The sequence below is a fragment of the Coccomyxa subellipsoidea genome (assembly GCF_000258705.1).
Source record: "Coccomyxa subellipsoidea C-169, whole genome shotgun sequence".
In the NCBI taxonomy this organism is placed as follows: Eukaryota; Viridiplantae; Chlorophyta; class Trebouxiophyceae; family Coccomyxaceae; genus Coccomyxa; species Coccomyxa subellipsoidea.
In genome coordinates, this window is record NW_005178026.1 from 439563 (window position 1) to 460711 (window position 21149).

General features: G+C 50.5%; 2 protein-coding genes across 2 annotated transcripts; one reads left to right on the forward strand and one right to left on the reverse strand.

Moving 5' to 3' along the window:
* Positions 1-469: 469 nt before the first annotated feature.
* Positions 470-8444, forward strand: COCSUDRAFT_58128 (Metallo-dependent phosphatase; the record flags this gene model as incomplete). The annotated part of the gene is made up of 18 exons (XM_005644379.1): positions 470-523; positions 970-1102; positions 1360-1502; positions 1873-1944; positions 2382-2461; positions 2680-2781; positions 3026-3104; positions 3797-3903; positions 4361-4439; positions 4769-4880; positions 5284-5420; positions 5736-5837; positions 6287-6383; positions 6606-6686; positions 7014-7176; positions 7522-7596; positions 7861-7943; positions 8326-8444. The coding sequence occupies 18 exons, from the start codon at positions 470-472 to the stop codon at positions 8442-8444; spliced, it is 1818 nt and encodes a 605-aa protein (XP_005644436.1).
* Positions 8445-9151: 707 nt separating this feature from the next.
* Positions 9152-20675, reverse strand: COCSUDRAFT_67628 (heat shock protein 70). Its single transcript, XM_005644380.1, has 17 exons — positions 20513-20675; positions 20215-20341; positions 19800-19941; positions 18351-18433; positions 17835-17912; positions 17040-17165; positions 15975-16121; positions 15394-15501; positions 15141-15269; positions 14632-14793; positions 14217-14366; positions 13471-13503; positions 13063-13225; positions 12268-12341; positions 11775-11897; positions 10786-10951; positions 9152-10000 (listed from the first exon to the last, which is right to left on the reverse strand). The coding sequence occupies exons 1-17, from the start codon at positions 20560-20562 to the stop codon at positions 9900-9902; spliced, it is 1962 nt and encodes a 653-aa protein (XP_005644437.1). The 5' UTR covers positions 20563-20675; the 3' UTR covers positions 9152-9899.
* Positions 20676-21149: the final 474 nt, after the last annotated feature.

The window sequence follows — 21149 nt, forward strand, 5'->3', positions numbered from 1 at the left end:
CACTTACCCAGCCAAAAGTGTTGCATTTTGTTTTCATTCGTCTCGCAATTGCTTTTTGATAGTGCTGACACAGTCCCACTAGAGATAAATAAACTGTCCTTTCACGACAGTCCCAGCCTGTGGTGGGCTCCTTAGGGGGCGAGGCTGTCCTTGCCTCGGAATATTCGATAAACCGATTACGACAAGGCCTATCCAGGAATTGATGCCGCTTTCAAACGGTCAGAAGTCAGATGAAAACGACACTCTCACCATAAGACCATAAAATCGACAAAAGAAACCATTCAGGGACCGCCAGATAGGTGCGAGGCCCACCAGTGCTGGCCACGTATCAAACTGCATCGCCTGCCAAACGCTTTCCGAACTCCCATATTTTCACAGGGTTGCTCGTCCTGAACATGTGTTAAGAGCTGAAATCAGTCTGAAATTGTGCCCATAATGCTCAGGGAAGTGTTCAACCAAGGACCACGTCATGAAGCGCAGTGCCGCGGCCCTCGCGGCATGCTGCGGAATGGCCCTGCTGCTGGTACGCCAAGTCACAACAATGCTCAGCTCCGCCTGTCATTTGAATTCACGTGTAGATAGTGATCATAAAGCTTCATGCCTGAAGCATCAGAGTATCTTGTATGCGCTACACGTTGCTTACGGCATCGGCTCAGGCCATGCTCGCAAGTTCAAGGATGGCATATGCGGGCCTCTGACCAATGTTTCTCGTCACCGCAGGCCATTCACGGACAGACATTGAGTGGCCTTCCGTCTCTGGATGTCGCTCCGGCAGGTTTTTCTACTGCTCAGAAGGTGATCGACGGAATGTTGCTGCTTTTTGGAGGATAAGCTGAAAAGTGTGCTCTCAGACAGGGACAATAGGGATGCAGATGATAAAAGATGCTGTGTCGCACCAGCATTGGTGTAATTGCTTGCAGTGCTCCCGGGCTGTAGCCTGTCTAACTTGAATTCGTGCGTTGCGTGCAGAGTGTCAGCTTCATCGATTTGGGCTCTCCCAGCTCAGGTGCCATCTATGAGCTGCCCGAGACCGACCCCCTGGTTGCACCCCCTGCCGGACTCACCCAGTTCACCCCCGACCAGATCCATGTCACCCTGGGAGGTCAGCACCCACACCCCTCTTTTCATTCCTTCCCATGCCAAACCCTGCCTCTCCTTCTGTTTTCAACACACTTACACATTCCCTGACCATCTGCTGCACAAAGGATGCTAAAGACCAGTATGCACATCTCTTGATTACCCTTGTGCTGCGTCAATCAATGCTTCGAACAGTGTGGAACAGATTCACCCTAATTGCAAGCAGTCAGAATTATGACAAACTGCAGATGATTAAAAAGAGACACTTGCATGTTGCTGCAGAGGCCTCAGACGATGGCGGCTCAGTGTGGGTCTCGTGGGCGACTGGACTGGAGACTTTCGTCACCAACCCCCAGGCCCCAGCCTACCCTTCCAACAGCGTTTACGCCCCCCAGACCCCTGACCCTTCCTCTGTCGCCTCCATTGTGAGTCTCCGTTTCTTCATCTGTCATATCTAACTGAGCCTTATGTAATGCCTTATTATCGAGCTTTTACAATCTCCGGTTATGCATGCCTCCCAAACAGCTCTCTACCCACTGCTCTTCCGGCGAGAGGTCATGTGCGTCTGCAGATGAGCTAATTGGAGAGGCTGCGATATGTATGCTACTCCTAGATGGACGCGCCAGATTCATCCTGTACACACAGTAACTATATGCCAGCGTGGCAAATTGACCGAGAAGACCGTTGGATCTGTGGCATGTAATGGAATTGCACTACTCCGTCACTTTTTGAACCTCAATCTAGCTGTCTTTGGCAGGCTTGACTTGTGTGATTGAGCGTGCTGTGACTGTGCAGGTTGAGTGGAGCCTGACAGCTGGCGGTCCCTACACCAAGACTGCCAAGGGATATGCCCGCAGCTACATCCAGGTGCACAATTTCTATCATCACATGCTGTTGCTGCCAAGAAGCAAAATGCATCAGCAACCGAGCTGCATGTAGAGGCTGTCAGAAAGCTACCCCTCGCCGGTCGCTGGCAAGATAGAATGCATGTACTGTCCAGAATACAGTGACAGGCGTGGGCCTTTTGCAGTGCACCTACAGCATACTGACTCTTTACGGGAGCACATATGTAGCTGCCCACGGTTGATTGGGTCTTGCTTAAATCTGGCGAGTCCAACAAGGGGTAGGAATTTGGCAGCCTTTACATGCAGCTTGTCTGCAGACGCACCTTGCCTTCGGCAGGAAAAGCGTGTAATAATAATAATGATAATAATAATATGTAGCTGCTGGTAGGATGCTGATGACGGATGCAGCATGCTGGATCCTTCACATTTGTGCTGACATGTGACTTTGCTGGGGTGCAGACGTATCTGCATGATGGAAACACATATGTGTCCAACTTGCTGCACCACGTCCACGTGACTGGCATCCCCTATGGCAAGACGTGAGCACCCTTGGCCAATATGTTCGATTGCTGCGGCAAATGATCTGGACTTAACCCTCTCCCTTTCCTTAATCTCTCTGATCTCTTTGGTGTGCTTGTGCTGTCTGAACACCTGTCCATGCCATGCACGTGCTGTTCACAGAGGCCATGCGCCTGAGATCGCGCTGGAAGCCATGCAGAAGGTGTTCTGATGTTTTCCTTGTGCTGTGAAAACGCAGCATCTACTACAAGTGCGGAGACCCAGCCAAGGAGCTCAGCGCTGAGATTCCGCTCACATTGCCTGCCAGCCTGAAGCCCAAGACCCTGACATACCCCTTGAGGTGCGGGGCAATAAGGTCATATGAACATGCTGACAAAGCATGCATGCCATTTACTGAAGTCCTTTTCATGGACTGAATCCTTGGCAGTCAAGAGAAAGTCAGGGACATGCTATTTAGCCTGTCATTGAGCTATCTCACTGCATATAGTTGACTTCACTCGCTGAAGATCTGCTTGCTCCAGCCACAAACGAATTCCATAACATGTCATAAGAAAGCTGTCATGATTGACTATTGCGCTGTGCAGGCTAGGTGTGGTTGCTGATGTTGGTCAGACCATAAACTCATCAGTCACCTACCAGCACCTGGTTGCTAACAAGCCCGACGTGAGCAACTCCCTCCTGTCTGTTTTTCTTGAAGCTGCTTGGCTGCTGTCCTTTCTGATATGATGTGCTCAAGTGCCTTTGGAGCATCCGTTGCCATGCGTGCCACTACGGCAAGTCCCCATCAAAGAGACTGTCAGCAGCACATCTGACACTCTTGTCTTGTTCGCCTGCAGACCGTGGTGTTCTTTGGAGGTACATCTGTTGCTCTGGCCGCTTGCATCCCCCTCTCTTGCTCTCCTTGCTTATCCAGATTAAAGTCTGTACATTCTGCACTGCCTGAAAAGGTACCTTGAGATTATTTGAGGCAGTTATACCATGTTATACCCTGAACCCTAAATCCCTGTATTTTAAATAAAATAAATAAATAAAATATGATCTGCTGATAAATGTGTGTGGTTCTGCAGACCTTTCATACGCTGACAACTACGTGAGAGCTGCTCCTCCTCTCCTGCATATTTTTTCAATGCTGTTCTGTGCATGAACAACCCCGCGCAATCCACCTGTGGTGTTGACAGCTGATTACTCATTCATTGTCATGCTTAGTAACAACCCATTCGCAGCTGAATGGGTGCTGGTGCACAGCCCACACAGCTCTAACGTCAAACACCTCGATCATCAAAACAAGCATAAAAATACAAGCGCACAGATGATGAGCGCAAATTTTCTGCTGACAAGAGATGTGTTGGCTGCAGAATGACAGGGGCGGCGACGGCTCTGCAGCTGTGGTTACTCCTCCCACCAATGCAGTCCGATATGCGAACACAACCAAGACCCTGGCCCAGACCTACCAGCCCCGCTGGTGAGAAACTTCCCCCCTAATTTGCTTTCATACCCCTCAATTTATGCAAAATACATAAATGAGGCTGCATGCTCATGCAACACCTTCCATTGAAAGCATGTTTTGGCACCAATAGACAGAGCACCGCTGGTGAGCAGCTGTGTGTCCTTTTTCAGCCCTGCTTTTGACTATGCGCCCTGAATTCAGCTGAAGACCCCGACTGATTTTTTGTGGCAACAAGTTTTGAGAATAGACCAATGCGGCACACTACCAAGGTCCCTGTGACACCATGAAATGAGCTCATAACAGCTCCGTGCACCTCAGGATTGTCCTAGATGACTGGGGATTTTCATCGCACAAATGCATGCATGTCAAACTCCGTTCATACTCCGTTCCATGGTTTAGAGCATCTTCTGAGAACCCTAAATATAAACCAATAGACCTGGAAAATAACCCTGCGTTTGTGTGTGCTGTGCAGGGCGACCATGGGCCGTCTTCTACAGAACGCTGGAAACGGAGCATCGCTCACCTACCAATTCCTGCCAGGCAACCACGAGGTGGGCTCAAGACACACCCTTGCCCTTTTAGCCTCACACCTGTGGCTTAAAAAGGCGTATAATGATAATAATATCCAGAAGTGCATCAATTGCTGTGACGATGTCTGCATAGACCATGTTTGCCAACTTCATGGGCGCCTTGTCAGGCCAGACTAGGCTACTAACGGTCTAAATGGGGGCCCATTCATACCTTATATTCAAGCCCAGTCAAGGGCCCTGCAATAGTTTCACCTGAAGTGGGTGGTGCAAGCAATCCTGGCACCTCTCAACTTGACCTGGCACCTGCCGACGTCATTACAACTAATGACAGGGCACGCATGCATGCGCAGATTGAGCGCGACGAATACCTGCGTCCGTTCCAGGGTTACACCAACCGCTACCGCCACTCGTATGAGGCTTCATACTCCCAGGACCCGCTCTACTACTCCAACGATGTTGGACGTGCGCCCCTTTTCTAGCCCCCTATATTTCAATGATTTAGGGGTTTCAGGGTTTAGGGCCCTATATTATTGTTTTTTGCTTGTTCCAGCCCTCAGGGCTAGGTGCGTTGCAGGAACCTCTCAATAGCCCCCTTCCACCTTTCTTGATGACACATGCCAGTGTGAGGTTATGCTGCTGTGAGATGTTTTCCTGACTGCCAAACCCATAACTCAAAACTAGTCAGACTGAGGCGTCCATGTCTCATTGCGCTGTGCTACGCCGCCGCAGCAATCTGGTCACGCAGATCAGTGCATTTTATCAGCAACCCTTTCCAAGGCCTGTTTTGCACCTGCAATGCGCTCACTGATTCTGGTCATGGCAAGACCCAAGCTGCCCGGCTGAGATTCTTGTGTGCACTGTGCAGCAATCCATCTGATCATGTTGAACGCGTACGACGGCTATCTGCCAAACAACACTCTGGACGTGACAATCAACGGTGTCAGCCAGGTTCTTCTGGGCAACAGCGGGGGTCCTGCCTTCCCCACTGGAAACTACCCCCAGGTGACTAATCCCCATCTGCCAGTTATGTAAAATCTCCCTAGCCTTAAGTAACCAGATGACCTCTGGGTGGCTTTTGTATATTAGCAACTTGACAGGTGCTTGCGTGTACCAAAATTGGAGTCTGATCACCTGCCCACACCACACTTTTTAGAAAATGTCTTCATTCTCCATTCCTTCCAATTGGAAGCTGCAGGCATGTATTTGGGAAGGCCTGTGCAGGTGGCTCGCAGACTGCACTGTCAGGCAATGCATTAAAATACAAGAAATGGTATATGAGCTGAGAAATTGCTCAAAATTATATTCTGTTTTGCGCAGTCCACTCTGGGCGCTGTCCAGCTGTCGTGGCTGCTTAATGACCTGAAGCGGGTGAACCGCGCCGTCACTCCCTGGGTCGTCGTTGGATGGCATCAGCCACCGGTGAGCTGTTTGTCATCAGCCTTTTGTCTGTTGACGTCGGGACCATGCAGGTTCAGCCTTGCATTTGCTGCCATCTGTCTTGCTTGCTTTGCCTGCCTGCTTGGGAGTCCCTCTCTCTCACAGGACGTGTTCTCCTCATGTGTTCATGAAATTACTTGATTTGATAGAAGACTTGACTTCATGAGCTTGGCACGCAGCCCCCGTGTCTCTGCACCCTAGAGTCAACGCTGAAGAGATGCTGTGATTTGCACCACCCCTTTGCCTAATTCCTGGCACTTGCTGTGCCTGCATGCCCGCACCTTCCTGCAAAATGAAAATGGGAAGGAGGGTGGAACATGGTTCCCCAGTCTTGCAGGGCAATAATATATGCAGAGAAACTGTTGTTGGAGCGTTCTGCTGTGAGCACGCGGCACGGAGATTTGACAGGTGGCGTGATTTGTATTTTGCAGTACAACTCTTACTCGGTCCACTACAAGGAGGCCGAGTGCCTGCGCCAGACGCTGGAGCCCTTCCTGTACAACTACGGCGTCGACGTCGTCATGCACGGTTTGTCACCCTCAGTCATCACTTTGTCATCATTTAGTTATCGATGCGTTTCATGCATGTCGGACGTCTCAAAAATGAAAAGGACGCCACTGCCTGAGGGGTGCCTTCCACACTCTGCGAAAGATTTCTTGAAGCATGCAGTGTTGGCACCTTCGCGCTGCGTTGCTGTGGTGGAATGATTTGAATGTTGGGTCAATTCTTACGTTGCTAATTTGCATGCAGGTCACATCCATGCGTACGAGCGTACCTTCCAGACCCTGAACTATGTAAAGGATGGCTGTGCCCCTCGCTGGCTCACAATGGGTAAGCACAATTTCTCATCTAATCCCACACACTAAAGAGACCGCATTCTTCTATGCGCATTCAGCCGGCCAGAGCTTGTCTCTCAATTGCTGGGAAAGCAAGAATGATGTATTGGGTCAAAATCTGATGTGCTGCCCATGACTGCCTCAGGCATGCATACAAATTGTCATCTGCTCAAGAATACTGATGCATTGGCGGCGCCTGTCAATGTCGAGGACCAAGCAAGGCAATTTGTGTCAACGGCTTAAAAGGAGATGGAAAGTAGAGAAACATATGTTGGAAATATACAATTTTCCCTTCTAACGTCATGACTGCATGTGCCGGCAGGTGACGGTGGCAACCAGGAGGGTCTGTACAGGCAGTTTGCAGCCCAGGCTGGCACATGCACCAACGCGGCCTGCGCCAATGTCAGCCCGAGCCCGGCCCCTCAGTTCTGCACCACTCTCCAGAACGGCCTCTATGCTCCCACCAACGGAGCCCAACCCTCCTAGTGCGCTCCCTCTTTTTCTGTTCTTCCAAAAAAAATTGAGAGGAATTTCATGCATAGGATGTTGCTGGAAAAAGGCAAGCTCTGTTTGTAGACAGGTTGCATGAAATTGCCGCCACAATTACAAACCCATAATGAGCTGCCAACCCCGAAGACGGCCCTGTCAAATGTGCTCACTATCTCATCGCCCCGTGTCGGGGGAAACTTTCAAGAGGTCTGAGAGTTCCCTTACAGGTCTCATGAAGCAGTGATGTGAGGCTCTGAACTGCCTGTGCCGACACAACAGCAGCACACAGTTTGTGAGTCAGTGGTGAAATGCATACTGATCTCCGCATTGTGCCTGCGCAGCTCGGCATACCGTGAGCCTTCCTTCGGCCATGGCATCCTGACTGTGCTCAACTCCACCGTCGCCCAGTGGCAGTGGTACGCACTGTGCTCCTGTGCTCAGAAACTTTCTTTTGTGTGATATCTGTAACTTGAGAACAATTGATGGACGCGTGCTTATTTGATGCCTTCATGCTCGATGCCTGACGCTGAAGTTATCGAGAGCTTCTTAGATGTGGGCAGGATGCCTGCCTGTCAGCAATGCCCCTTGCTCCTTATCGTGTTAAAAGAGGCAATAAAAGCATGTCAAATATTGCAAGAATGTGCAGATGGCGTTGTCACTTATCTTTTCTGTGACTGCAGGTACCGCAACCAGGACAGCCTGCCGGTCGTCAGTGACTCGGTCTACTTTGTGAGGAACCCGGCCTGCAACAACTACAGCCCAGGTGGGTGCACAAAAAAAACAGCATCCCTCAATGAAATATCTCCATATTTATTGCTCACGTGAACAGCTTGAACAACGTCCCAAGCGTCAATGGCATGTCATGCAATTATGCAAAGTAGTAGACATGCATATGCACCTGATGGGGTGTGCAGACATGTGATACCTCATTGCTGACAAAGAGGGCGCCACAAGGATGGCCAATTCGGTGCTGCCAGGACTGGAGATGTCTTGGCAGCCTTGCACAAGTTTAGACATTGCCTTAGACAGTCCAGTCACCTCCAAACCAGTCTCACAAAACAGGTGGCTGCGCCGATGTGGCAGCAACTTTTCATTTCTGTTTTAGATTCTCGAGGGCTCACTCTTTTTGGCCGCCACATGTGCAGGCACCCCGGCGGAGGCACCTGCAACCCCGCCAGCAACCGAAAAGCCCAACATCATCCAGGACATCATCAAGGCAAAGCAGGAGATCAACGGACAGATTGCAGGCGCCATCCTCGGTTGATCATTCCAAGGAAAATTGAAATTAATTTTCCACAGTGGCGGCACGTGGGGGCGCATGTTATTGGATGCGTAGCAATGCCGGTATTACTGGAACCCCCCAGCCGACAGCACTTGGCCTCAAATCCTCGTACATAGCATATTTTTTCTCTATTTTTTTTGTGCGCAAGCACCTGCACTGTGGAGTAGATGTAGAGTTAGTGTTATTTGATTAGAGGGGGCCATTCTCCTTTTAGATATGGACCTGGGACTTATCAATACAGCGACGTGGATGTTGTGATGAGGAATCATTGAGCTGCTGCATTGGCTCCGGCCTCCTCTTGTCACAAGCACAGTTCAGTTTTTCAGAAATCAGTCCTAAGGGAGTAGTAGCGACAGTTATTATTATTGCTATTATTACATGCTTTTCCTGCCAAGAGGCAAGGTGCGTCCTGCAGAGAAGCTGCAGTTAAGGGCTGCCACAATCCTACCCTTGTTGGACTCGCCAGATTCAAGCAAGACCCAATCAACCGTGGGCACGGTGCTCAGTATTTTCACCGCCCCCTGCCAGCCGGGGCCAATAGGTGCCTGATAATAAGGTTCTTGCAGTGTGATTGGTTCTGTGGTGGGAGTGTTGCTGACCAGAGTTGGTTGCCAGCAAGGCCGTTTTGTGTGGGTATTGTAAGCAGAATTCTTCCGCTCTCATGTCATCTCAAGCAGGCAAGTCTGCCCATCTGCATAGCTCATTTACATATGCACCGCAGCACCCATCAGGGCCAAGCACACCTTGAGCTATGTCAGAAAAAATAAAATCATAGGAACATTTCAGTATCTGCCTTCCCCTCTAGATGTCAGCACATAAAAAGCACCAAGATGCTGTAAAGCATATAATAAGATACGAAACACAGTTGTGCACAAGCACTCCTCTGACCTCGTGTAAACGCTAATGCATGTTTTCTTCTCTTTTCAATGCAAGCTATGACATATTTACAGCACTCTTGCAACTAGCACACCACGTTCTCTTGCCCTGAAAACCCACGTGAAGACATTCCCACATAATCAGTCAAAACTGAAGATCGGCATGTCAAAAGCAAAAATACACAAGATGCACAGCCCTGTTATACATCACCAAAAGCTCATGTTGTACAGCAGATACAAGGTCATCCGTTCATCCAAACTCGGCAGCCGCAATCTGTAAGCTTGCTCTACACTGCGCTGGCCAGCAAGAGCCATTCAATAGCGCTTGCAAGTCCTTTTCCAGGCCTCTTCAGAGGCTGCTGTTTCCTTGACAGATCGCTCAGATCTCTCTGAGGGTGCACCGTTGAGGGGGGCAGCATCATGGTGACTTTCTAGCAGGGAATCAACCTCGATCTTCGGCCGGTCAAGAAAGAGCTGCTTGCTTGCGCAGAGCGCTCATTGGAAGTTCAAGCTTGAGTGGAGATATTAGTCATCTTCCAGGAGGTATTAGTCAACCTCCTTCTTAGTCAACCTCCTCCACTGTGGGGCCGCCACTTGGCGCTCCACCAGCTGGCATTCCTCCTGGCCTGCCACCTGGCATGCCGCCTTCCTCGCCGCCGCCACCTGCGCAATAAAAAGCACCGGTCAAGAATCATCACTTATCCCCTGTGTCTCCTCCACTCTCAGCACCTGTAAGCCCACAAGCAAGGTCAGCACAAGCAACCAGTGCTTCCATTAAGGATTTTGGCTGGAAGCCAACGTGGCTACAGACGTATGCCTGAATAAAAAGATTTAGCAACCAAAGTGGCTGAAAGCTGAAATATCTGAGGATTTTTCTCCCGCAATCGGTGTTTTGGGGCATATTTTTACTTAAAAGGGCTGAAAAGTGATTTTCCTGCAATGTTGAATTAACTATCAGAAGCCAGTTCGTGGCTTCACTGTGGGACACCCTCAGGTACTTTATGCACAACAAAAATGCCCTGTATATTTGTTAAGAGCCACATTGGCTTCAGAACGCCTCTAAAAGAAACCCCTGGGTGACCCACAAACAATGTTTACAACAGCCGCCTCTGTGGCGCCGTCATATGTGCATGGCACTCCTCTTGTGCAATAACAATCGGTTTGGCAGAAGTCTACGGCCGCCCTGCTGTGCTGCACCTGCTTTGATCTGTGCCTAATGGAATAGACAGCCAAGGGAGTGCTCAATGCAGAGACTCGAACCAAGGCTTCAGTGCCTTAAATTACCCTTCAGGAGAAGGCAGGCACCTAAGCCATAAGATTGTCACAAAGCGCAGAGGGGACCCAGTCAACAACTGGAAGAAATCGGGCAATTTGTGCATGTCAGATAGGACTTATCCAATACTTCGTACATATGGCAGCTGTGAATGTTTTAGGGTCAGGTTCATCACCCTGGTACATCTTGGACAGGATGGGGTTGGCGATGGACTCGAGCTCCTTGCGCTTGTCCTCAAACTCCTCCTTCTCTGCCAGCTGGTTTGAGTCCAGCCACTGGATAGTGTCCTCAACTGCCTTCTCCATTTTCTCTTTGTCCTCAGGGCTCAGCTTGCTCGCCACCTGCGCGCATACTTCCATCAGCCTTGCTGAGAATACATAGTCCAGACCTCGATAAGCATATTGTCGTGTCAAATCTGGTGATGATGACATAATAAACGCCCTCAGCCTACACCTAATCAGACCTTCTAGGATGTGTGGAGGCGAGAAAGAATGCAGCCTTGCATTGCCAGAGAACTGCCAGAGCAGGCAGAAGGGGCAGTCTGAATTTTGCTGTGAAAGCCAGGGCAGTGCGGACACGAAAGACAGCCGGGGTCTGACAGGAAGGACCACAGCACAAGTGCATCAGTGCAATGCATGTTGCATCGCTGTATCAATCCGGAAGCAGCGATTCATTGCAGCCCTGGTGTACGCTCTGTCTCACATGTCTGGGCCATGCAATAGTAATTTTGCCACCTGAAGCCTTACCTGGAAAAAGGGCACAACGAGAATTACTGTGACGCAAAGCTCACTGAACCTTGAAAGGGCAGACGCAAGGAAAGGCCACTGCCCCAAAGACAAGTAACCAGAAGCTAACATAACAAAGTAGATGGTGAGGCTTCCTGTGGGCTCAGCCGAAGGATCACGTGCACACCAGAGAGGAGTTTGAACCAGATCTGTGGAAACCGGACCTGTGTAGGCGCTGGATGAATCGACAGGGGTATGAGGTAAGGGAGAGATGCTATCTAACCAAATTTTCAACAAGAAGATGGTGCCTTGCAAACGTCTATAGATGCATGTCAAAAGCTGTGCAGCAACTCAGCTCGTCTAAACAGCAAGCAAATCTGCAAAACCTCGCGGCTAGCATTTCACGTATCATGAGGCAAGTGATTCCCTCAAGAAAGACAAAGCAGCGCGCCTGTTCGTCGCGGATGCTGTTGCGCAGCTGGTAGGCGTAGTTCTCCAGAGCGTTCTTGGCCTCTATCTTCTCCTTGGCTGACTCATCCTCCGCCTTGTACTTCTCAGCGTCCTGAAGTCCCCAGCACACGATTGAGACTCACTCACTTATTGTGTCGTGGGGTCCTGCTTAAGCCGTATCAACAATTAAACAAACTGTGAAATTGCTCAAAAATGCAATGGAGGCCGTGCAACAGACAGCAGAGCAATCGCTGTTATAATCGGAATTTTTGGCTCAACGATGCTAGGTGTTGTAAAAGTTTGGGTTGTCTGATCTGAGGCGCACACAGCAGGAAGGGGCAAATCACATTGGCAGCAGATGACTCAGGGCTTAGTTGCTGCCGCCTTGCTGCCAAAGGCACAGAGAAATTGCATTGCTAGGCCTTCAGATTTACTAGGAGATTCCCAGCCAGAAAATTAGGATTTTGATTTTCAAAGCGCACCTGCACCATGCGCTCGATCTCGTCCTTGCTGAGGCGGCCCTTGTCGTTGGTAATCGTGATCTTGTTCTTCTTGCCTGCGCGCACAGCAGACACCGACCCCCATCAGCCTTGACTGAGAATAAATCAGATTGACAAGAACTTTGCCCTTACCAAGAAAGCCTCGCTGGGCAAGGAACTGGCCGGGCTTCCCATTTCCTGCAAGGGCGAGGGCCCCTTGAAACGCCCTACTACAAGCAGGCTGGTAGAAGACTTCCAAGATGTACATTACTCGAACCGAGGCACAGGCAAAACCCAAGCATAGATGTACCATGTGCGGCATTGCATTCAGGTCACTAGAAACAATGCTCCGCAGACATAGCAACCAGCACACTACTGTACCGTACTGCTCTGTCAAACCTTCCAGAGCCTGTTCTTCTCACCACCTATTCATCGATCTGAGTTGTCCAAAGACTGGACAAGAGGTGGAGGGGAAACCAGCTGTGGAAGGCGCTTTTCTGCTTGCCTGTCACTGCACCGACCTTGCAGCTATGCTACATTATGAGGGGGCATGCGTGGAAAATTTTTGCTGCCATTGGGATTTGACTTTGAGCCTCTGGTCTTCTCCTTAATGTTCATGATGCCTTTAGCGTTCTTCATTCCGCCGGGAAATAAACCTCAAAAAGAAAATTCTGCCAGCGGGTTTGAACCACGCGTGTGTCCTTGTCCTCAACGGTCAGGTTCATGATGCCGTTGGCGTCTTCATTCTGCCCGAAAAGGAAAATATAAAGAAATATACGGGGAAAACAGGAATCGAACCTGTGGTCTTGTCCTCGGCGTGGACGTTGAGAATACCGTTGGCATCCATGTCGAAAGAGACCCCGATCTGGGGGACCCCTCTCGGGGCAGGAGGGATCCCCGTCAGCTCGAACTTGCCGAGCAGGTTGTTGTCGCGCGTGCGACTGCGCTCGCCCTCGAAGACCTGGCACACGGACGGAATTCGCATTTTGTATTTGAAATTGGATTTGAATGCCACTGCGCACTCTGGCCACCAGAATGGATGCAGCGGCAGTACAAGCAGCAGTCACATGCTGCAAGGAGTATACGGACTCCATGGACGATGGTGAAACAATGCATAATGCTGCATAAAAAATTACACTGCTGCATAGGAAGCGTGCGTTTGCGCGCTATGCTGCTGCATGAGAAAGAACTTGCCTGGATTAGCACGGCGGGCTGGTTGTCGCTGTACGTGCTGAACACCTGCGCGCACATGCCACAGCTCAGGAAGGACTGATCATGTGCCAAATGTAGGCCTCCTACTCAAATACCAGATCGAGCGTGTCTTAAAAGTTCTCCTCTTATGCGGAAGAAAGCAAGGTCTGGGCGGTGAAGTGCTCCCAGCTTTGGATGACTTATGCAATTGTCCGGGATCAGGTCAGCAAGCAAACAAATTAGGATATGTGAGACCAAAAGGGGCGACGGTATTCTTGAACACAACACGGCACGCTGATTGAGAAACAGTGATCTCTGCAGCATCTTGCAATTGTGCCGTGAGCGCAAAATCCTGGCAGCAGGCAGGGGAGTGCTCAGCTGTGAACACTCTCTGCGGCCATCAGGTCACGCGCGTCACACACAGTTGCCAGATGGACAGATGTGGCAGATGGGAACTCCCATGCAGAGCTGGCATCACGTTTGCTGTTTGATAACTGTCTACATTCTCCTCGTCACCTACATTTTGAGTGTTCCTTCCTCCCACACACTGCATGCTCCTACTTGCAATCTTTTTGCCATTGTCACTCTGATGCGGGGCCCGTCCGATGCGTGCGGCAGCATTCTTCCAGGGTGCTGGCGGAGCATAAATCATAGATGTCCCGGGATGATTCAACGCATGTTATTTTTTAAAACCCTAAACCCTAAACCCGAAACCCTAATAATGTAGGGGTCCAAGGTAGGGAGGTGCAACTGGTGCCCACCTGCTCCTTCTTGGTGGGGATGGTGGTATTGCGCGGGATCAGCGTGGTCATGACTCCGCCAGCCGTCTCGATGCCCAGAGACAGGGGCGCCACGTCCAGCAGCAGCAGATCCTGCACCTTCTCGTGAACTTCCCCGCCCAGGATCGCCGCCTGAGACATTCCCAAAACAAGCTCAGCCCCTCAAATTTTGTGTTCCTTTTAAAAAGCCCAGGAGCTGCAAAGGGGGATGCAGCACAGACACAGTTGGAGAGCTTGTTAGCTTGGAGCTTGTAATACACAATTGAAGAGCCCCCCAGCCCAGGATCGCCGCCTGAGACACTCACACACACACACACATGCAGGAATCATGGAATCTAGATACACGCCAAGTTCTGTGAGGCCTATTTGGAGAGAAGCAGCAGGCCACAATACCCACCTGCACGGCTGCGCCGTAGGCTACGGCCTCGTCGGGGTTGATGGACTTGTTGAGCTCGCGGCCATTGAAGAAGTCCGACAGCATCTTCTGGATCTTGGGGATGCGCGTGCTGCCCCCCACCAGCACCACGTCGTGGATGCTCCCCTTGTCCATCTTCGCGTCCTGCGCGCAGCCCACCCCCATGTGATTACTAATCACACCATGCAATGACTAAACACCCGATGTGGAGCTTTCCTAAGCCGAGTAAGCCGAGAAGAGGCGCTGCGGCCCTGTCCTGGGATGTCTAATCAAGATGAACTTAACAAGCTGCTATTCACCTGCAGCACCTGAGCTCCACGCAGCGCTGGAACAGTGCTATGTGTATAATGGCTCACTGATGGATGACTGCCTTAGCCCAGTGAGCTACGACTCACGGCAGCACCTTCTTAACGGGCTCCATGCAGTGCCCAAACGTGCCCGTTATTGAGCTGTTTCCTATATTACAAAAGGATATATAAGCGGTGGCTCACCCGCAGCACTTTTTCCACGGGCTCCATGCAGCGCCGGAAGAGGTCCATGTTGAGCTCCTCGAAGCGCGCGCGAGTGATGGTCGTGTAGAAGTCAATTCCCTCGTACAGGGAATCGATCTCGATGGAGGTCTGCATCAGCCACATTAGTCATGTCAGTCATGCAAAAAAAAACAAATAGTCCATCCAATCAGTCATGCCAAGGATAGTGTTAGTCGATTGCCCCTTAAATGAAAGTTATTCAGAAAAATTTCACCTGGGTTGATGCGCTGAGCGTGCGTTTGGCGCGTTCGCAGGCCGTCTGCAGCCGCCGCACCGCGCGGGGGGACGCGCTCGGATCCTTCTTGTGCTTGCGCCTAAACTCCTGTAGCAGGCACAAAATGCCCAATCAGTCAGCCTTTGCCATGACTCCACGATATCCTGACAGAACATCAGAAAGCGGCCTGGGTCATGAAGTCTATATATAGCCAAAGACCCTTAAATATCTCCCCTTGAACCCTGAAATGCGCGAGGAGAGATCCTTCTTGTGCTTGAGGTTGAGCATCTGCGCTGAGCAGAAGATGATATTGCCGGTCAGCCCTTGCCATGACTTTCAGTGTCGACCCGAACACTGAAGGGCAAAAAATCGTCAGAATGGCTGCCCAGAGTAAGTCTAAGAGCCACTATATGCATATAGATCCTTGCCTATTGCATGCCTTCTTTCCTAAATTTTATAGCTCTTCCTTCAAGCATGTGGCCCTTCCTCCCCTTTACTCTTGTCCGCATTACGTAAATCTTTTCTTTTCAAGTGCCTGTCTTTAGGTAGGCATGCTTGAGGCCAGAACAGCTAGCGCGCACGTTGATGCAGAATTGGGAGAGGCGGTTGTCAAAGTCCTCCCCGCCCAGGTGGGTGTCCCCCGCGGTGGCCTTGACCTCGAAGATGCCCTCGTCGATTGTCAGCAGCGACACATCAAAGGTGCCCCCGCCCAAGTCGAATATCAGCACCTGCGCCAGCTCAGCACATTAGCCATTGCCATGTCATCAAATTTGTCCTACCACATCAGCGTCATCACCCCCTACCTAAACCCCCAAGCGGTATCTGGACACATCAATCGTGCTGCCGCCCAAGTTCGAAGATCAGCACATGACTGCTCAGCAGCGCAATCCTTGTCATGTCCATCAGATTAGTCATTGCCATGTGAGCACACCCCAGATCAGCAACGTGTCATTGTATATTCATTGGCTCAGTCTCCGCCACTTCAGTGAGGCAAACCCACCCCTGACTGGATTTCTATGTCCTATTATTTTTTTTGAAGCATATGACTTCACCAATTGCCATACAAGCAAGCATCGGGTCAGTCGACTCCTTATTTGTTATTTTGTTATTGCCACGTCAGCAAGGTCCACCCGTCCCCAGACCTGTTTCGCCTTGACCTTAGCAGCAGGGTCTGACAATAAGCTGCCAGCTTAAGCAAAGTCATTGTTTCGGAAAGTCAGGTGCCACAATACTGCATAAGCCAACAGCTGCATTCAGACTCTGCTGCTCTGGCCAGGCCGGACAAGCCAGGGGCAAAATTTTGGTTTTAGGTACGTGAATGGTCAGGAAGACCAGTGGCTTCTGGTGTTCTTCCTGGCACAAGTCCATTTCTGAAAAGACAGGCAGCTCCTTTGTGAAGGGCATCCTTCAAGCACAAGGTGAAGCCAAGGAATGGGGCAGGCTCCAATGATTTGGGATTCTTTCCCATTTCCCTCACTTCCACCTCTCACTTGAAGGACAACACATCTTCACACGTTTCAGTCCAAATAACACATTCTGTTTGAGACAGCAGTGTGCAAAAGTGAGGCATTTGCGGTAACAATTTTGACCCCCATAAGACCCTTTGAGAAACTATAATGAGAGGGAGAAGAAAAGATAAAGCTGACCTGGCGGTCCTTGACCTTGTCGCCGGTCTCCTTCTTGTCGAGCCCGTACGCAATGGCGGCAGCCGTCGGCTCGTTGATGATCCGCAGAACATCAAGCCCGGCTATCACGCCGGCGTCCTTTGTCGCCTGTGCGCAAAAATCCAAGTTCACCTCAGCTTGAAATTTCTAGAACGAAGGCAGGCATGCTGAGGGCTGCTGTGCTGCAACATGCCCCAAAAGACATGGTACAGCTCAGCTCAGCTCATATCTCAAGAATGCAAGCAGGCATGCGGACTGCAGCTTACACAGTGGCATGCCTGAAGGGCATTAGTCGTTTCAGCTCACAGGTTAGGAATGAACGCAGGCATGCAGAGTGCAGACCTCAGCTTGAAATTTCTAGAACGAAGGCAGGCATGCTGAGGGCTGCTGTGCTGCAACATGCCCCAAAAGACATGGTACAGCTCAGCTCAGCTCATATCTCAAGAATGCAAGCAGGCATGCGGACTGCAGCTTACACAGTGGCATGCCTGAAGGGCATTAGTCGTTTCAGCTCACAGGTTAGGAATGAACTCAGGCATGCAGAGTGCAGCCAGAACTACAGGAGTGCAAAAGATGTCAAAAAAAATTTAAGCTGCAGAAGGAACAGGGGTCCTGTCAGAGAGTGGCATCACATGGTAACACCTGCTGCAATCCACTTCCACCTTACAGTGTCAAAATAGATTTTTGGAAGCATCCTTGGAAGCATGCAGGGTGCAACTCCCTGAGGGGGATATCACAAGTCGATTAAATTCAGACAGAGGGAATGCGGATGCAGACCTGGCGCTGTGAGTCATTGAAGTAGGCCGGTACAGTCACCACCGAGCGGTTCACCTGCTTACTCTCCCCAACGTACGCCTGCGAGATGCATGGTTTGAGTTGAAATTGAAACTAGTGAACACACAGCACGGGACCAGCAACGCAGAAGAAATACATGCTGCTATTGCATCAATGCAAGGTGTCCAAAAACTCATGACGCTGTCACTCAACTACGGCGTGCATGTACAGGCACTGACGCAGGGAACGATTCTCTCGTTGAATCCTTTATGTTTGGACAGTGATAAGCCTCTAGGTGAAGCTGGTGCTTGCATGTGCAGGCAGTGATATGTGGAGCACCTGGGCGGGCCCAGAAATTCATCACCCCAGAGCCCAAAAGTCTCCAGCCTCGCAAGTCTCAGAATTTTTATTCTCATTCATCACACGCTTGTTCCAAGCCTCAGGGCTGGGTGCGTCGCAGCAACCTCCTTGGTTCCTTCACACTGCACACAATAAAGGAGTAGTGTCAAAAGAAGTTACCTGCGCCACGTCGCGCATTTTGGCCAGGACCATGCTGGAAATCTCCTCTGGCGAAAAGCGCTTTGTCTCCCCCTTGAATGTCACTGCGGCGCACACGCAGCTTCTCAGATTTGTCGTTGCACGCTATGGCGCATTGAGATGGTCAGCAAAGGCACAGTTTCACAGAACAGGGTCGAAGCAGGCTCATGTGAGGGGTCTGGGGATCATCTGCAGCCTGTCGATGCTTGTCGGCTGTTTCTTCTGGGGATTTTGGCTAGCCAATGTGGCTTTGAACATGTGTTTGAATGGGCCAAAGCCCAAGGAAAGGCTGAACAAAGGATTTGGGAGGAAGTCTTGGCTCAAACTGGTGAGTTTTGGGGCATTTTAGGTCAAAATGGGCAAAGTGTGGCTTTTGCGCGGGTTTGAACCATTTTTCAAAACCCTTTTGTGGCTTCCAAGCGGACATTCAAGAGCCTGCCAAAGGCCACAAATCTGCCCCTCTTTTAATTGTTAAAACCCACATCGGCTTAAGGGAGCCACTAAAAGAAACACCGGTGGGCCAAAGAAATGCCGCAGATCTGGCCCTGATTTGCAGCATGCGCCAGCACATCTGGGGCACGCTCACCAGAATATAGTTTCTGCAACTCACGCAATGCCTGTCTTTGCTGCCATGCAGAAATGGGCTTGTTCCATGCTTGGATCAGCCCCTTCCCATGCTGCAGTGAGGACAGGGACCACGTGCAGCAGCCATTTGCCAAGCGTAGTCTAGGTGATAGACATCAGCATCTGCTGAGAAAATAAAAAACGGGGCCATTGAAGACAGCTTAAGCATGGCCAATTTACCGTTGAAAGGAGCCCGTGTGCTGCTGTGGACCCAGAATGTGCTGCTGGGCTGTGGCCGCAGCAGCACTTCAAGGCAAAGTATCACGGCTCCACAGGAGAGAGGTTCCAGCATCCTCATGAGATGGAGATTTTGCACTGATCAGGTTCAGCAAAGGAAAGTGCAGCAACTGGGATGGTTTGGGTTGCAGGGTGCAGATGCTGCCTCAGGTTGAAAGTCCTGTGAAGCCCCGGTGCTGCTGTGGCCCCAGAAAATTCTACAGTCTCGAGGTGCTTGTGCACTTTGGCTCAGCAACTCATGCTAGACACGAGCGTTTATAGAGCCACAGCAGGGGTCTGGAAAGGCAGGATCACTTGGCATGGTACTTCTCCCTTCTATATACAGCAACGGAGGGTGCAGAGCTTTAGTGATTGCAATGCCAGACCCCGGCTGGCGGGTGGCGGCACAAATACTGAGCACTGTGCCCATGGTTTATTGTGTCTTGCTTGGATCTGGCGAGTCAAATTAGGGGTATGACTGTGGCAGCCTTCCCTGTAGCTTGTCTGCAGATGCATCTTGCCTCTGGTAGGAAAGGCGTGTAATATTACCATCAATAAAAAGTGGCAGAGCAGCTGATGCGTCGGACGCACCTTCTATGAAGGGCTTGTGGTCTGGCCCGTCCACGACCTTGAAGGGCCAGTGCTTGATGTCTGCCTGGACGGTGGGATCGTTGTACTTCCGTCCGATCAGCCGCTTGGCGTCAAAGACGGTATTCTGGGGGTTCATGGCCACCTGAAGACCAAACAGACACCAAGACTCAGCAATCGTGTGCAGTCCGACAAAGATTTGCTGCTTTGTTGATCTGCATACCCGCAAGCATAATATCGAAAGAAATAGATACTGTGGGACAGGGTTTCACACACTGGTAGTCTTTTACACAGCAATCGCCTCCCAGATGGCAGTCATGATGGCGTGGTGGGGGGATGAATCGCAGGAAGCCGTTCTTGGAACAACAGCAGAGATATTGAAACTTCTCAAAAGTCTAGTGAGACTTTTCATCGTCACCTGGTTCTTTGCTGCGTCACCGACGAGCCGCTCCGTGTCGGTGAAGGCTACGTACGATGGCGTGACCCTGTTGCCTTGATCGTTGGGGATGATTTCTACCCGGTCATGTTGCCAGATGCCGACACACCTGCAGCAGAACGATCATGGTATATGTCAATAGTAACATAAATGTCCCGTATCTTAGTCACATGCACAGCTCCCATCGCAACTTGCTCGACAAGCGCAACAAAGCAGTTGCGTAGGAAAGTCACTGATGGCCTTCGTAATAAAAGCTTGGAAGCCATTCCAATTAACTCACGAGTAGGTTGTGCCGAGATCTATGCCGATTGGAGGTGCTTGGGTAGCCATCTCGACGATCAATGCTTTATGCCAGCGTGCGCTTCTGTATCAGCAACACTGTCAGCAAGTACACAACTACAAGGTCTATTCTTTCGAACTTCCTTTGTCCAAGGGGTTTCGATGTTGTTCGTTTGTGTCCTAAAGGAGCAGAAGTTTCAAGAAGAAATCAGGTCAGGAACGCCGTTTGATGGGAATTGCATGGGCATGGCGCCAAATCAGGCTCAGAAAGTCAACCTTGACTGGAAGCTGCAAGAAGCTCCTGTGAGTCTTGGCTGCAGTCTGATGGTGCCAGACAGCCGCCCAACTTATCTGGACCTCAGTAAAGTGGCGCCGGCCAGCATCTAAGCACAGCAAATCTGCTTGAATGACGAGAGAACATGGCAAACTGCCGCACTAAGGTTCCAGAATTCTCTAAATAGCAGGAAGCCTTTTTGCTGAGCTGCAGCTGGTGACACTAACAGTGAATTGTTCAGTGAACAGCTGAAGTAGATTGCATTTGTATCACAGGTCGTTGACATCAAGTGGATTGATTAATGGCATAAAAGCAAATGCGACTCGCAGCAGTGTAAAGTATTAACATCCAATATTGGTGCTAG

Excerpts from the sequence above, each read along its gene's own strand:
- COCSUDRAFT_67628 (XM_005644380.1), bottom strand. The coding sequence starts at position 20,562 with ATGGCTACCCAAGCACCTCCAATCGGCATAGATCTCGGCACAACCTAC. Across the intron at positions 14,367-14,631 it reads CCTACGGCGCAGCCGTGCAG|GCGGCGATCCTGGGCGGGGA; the intron begins GTGGGTATTGTG and ends GGAATGTCTCAG. Across the intron at positions 10,001-10,785 it reads CCTGTCCAAGATGTACCAGG|GTGGCGGCGGCGAGGAAGGC; the intron begins GTGATGAACCTG and ends TTTATTGCGCAG.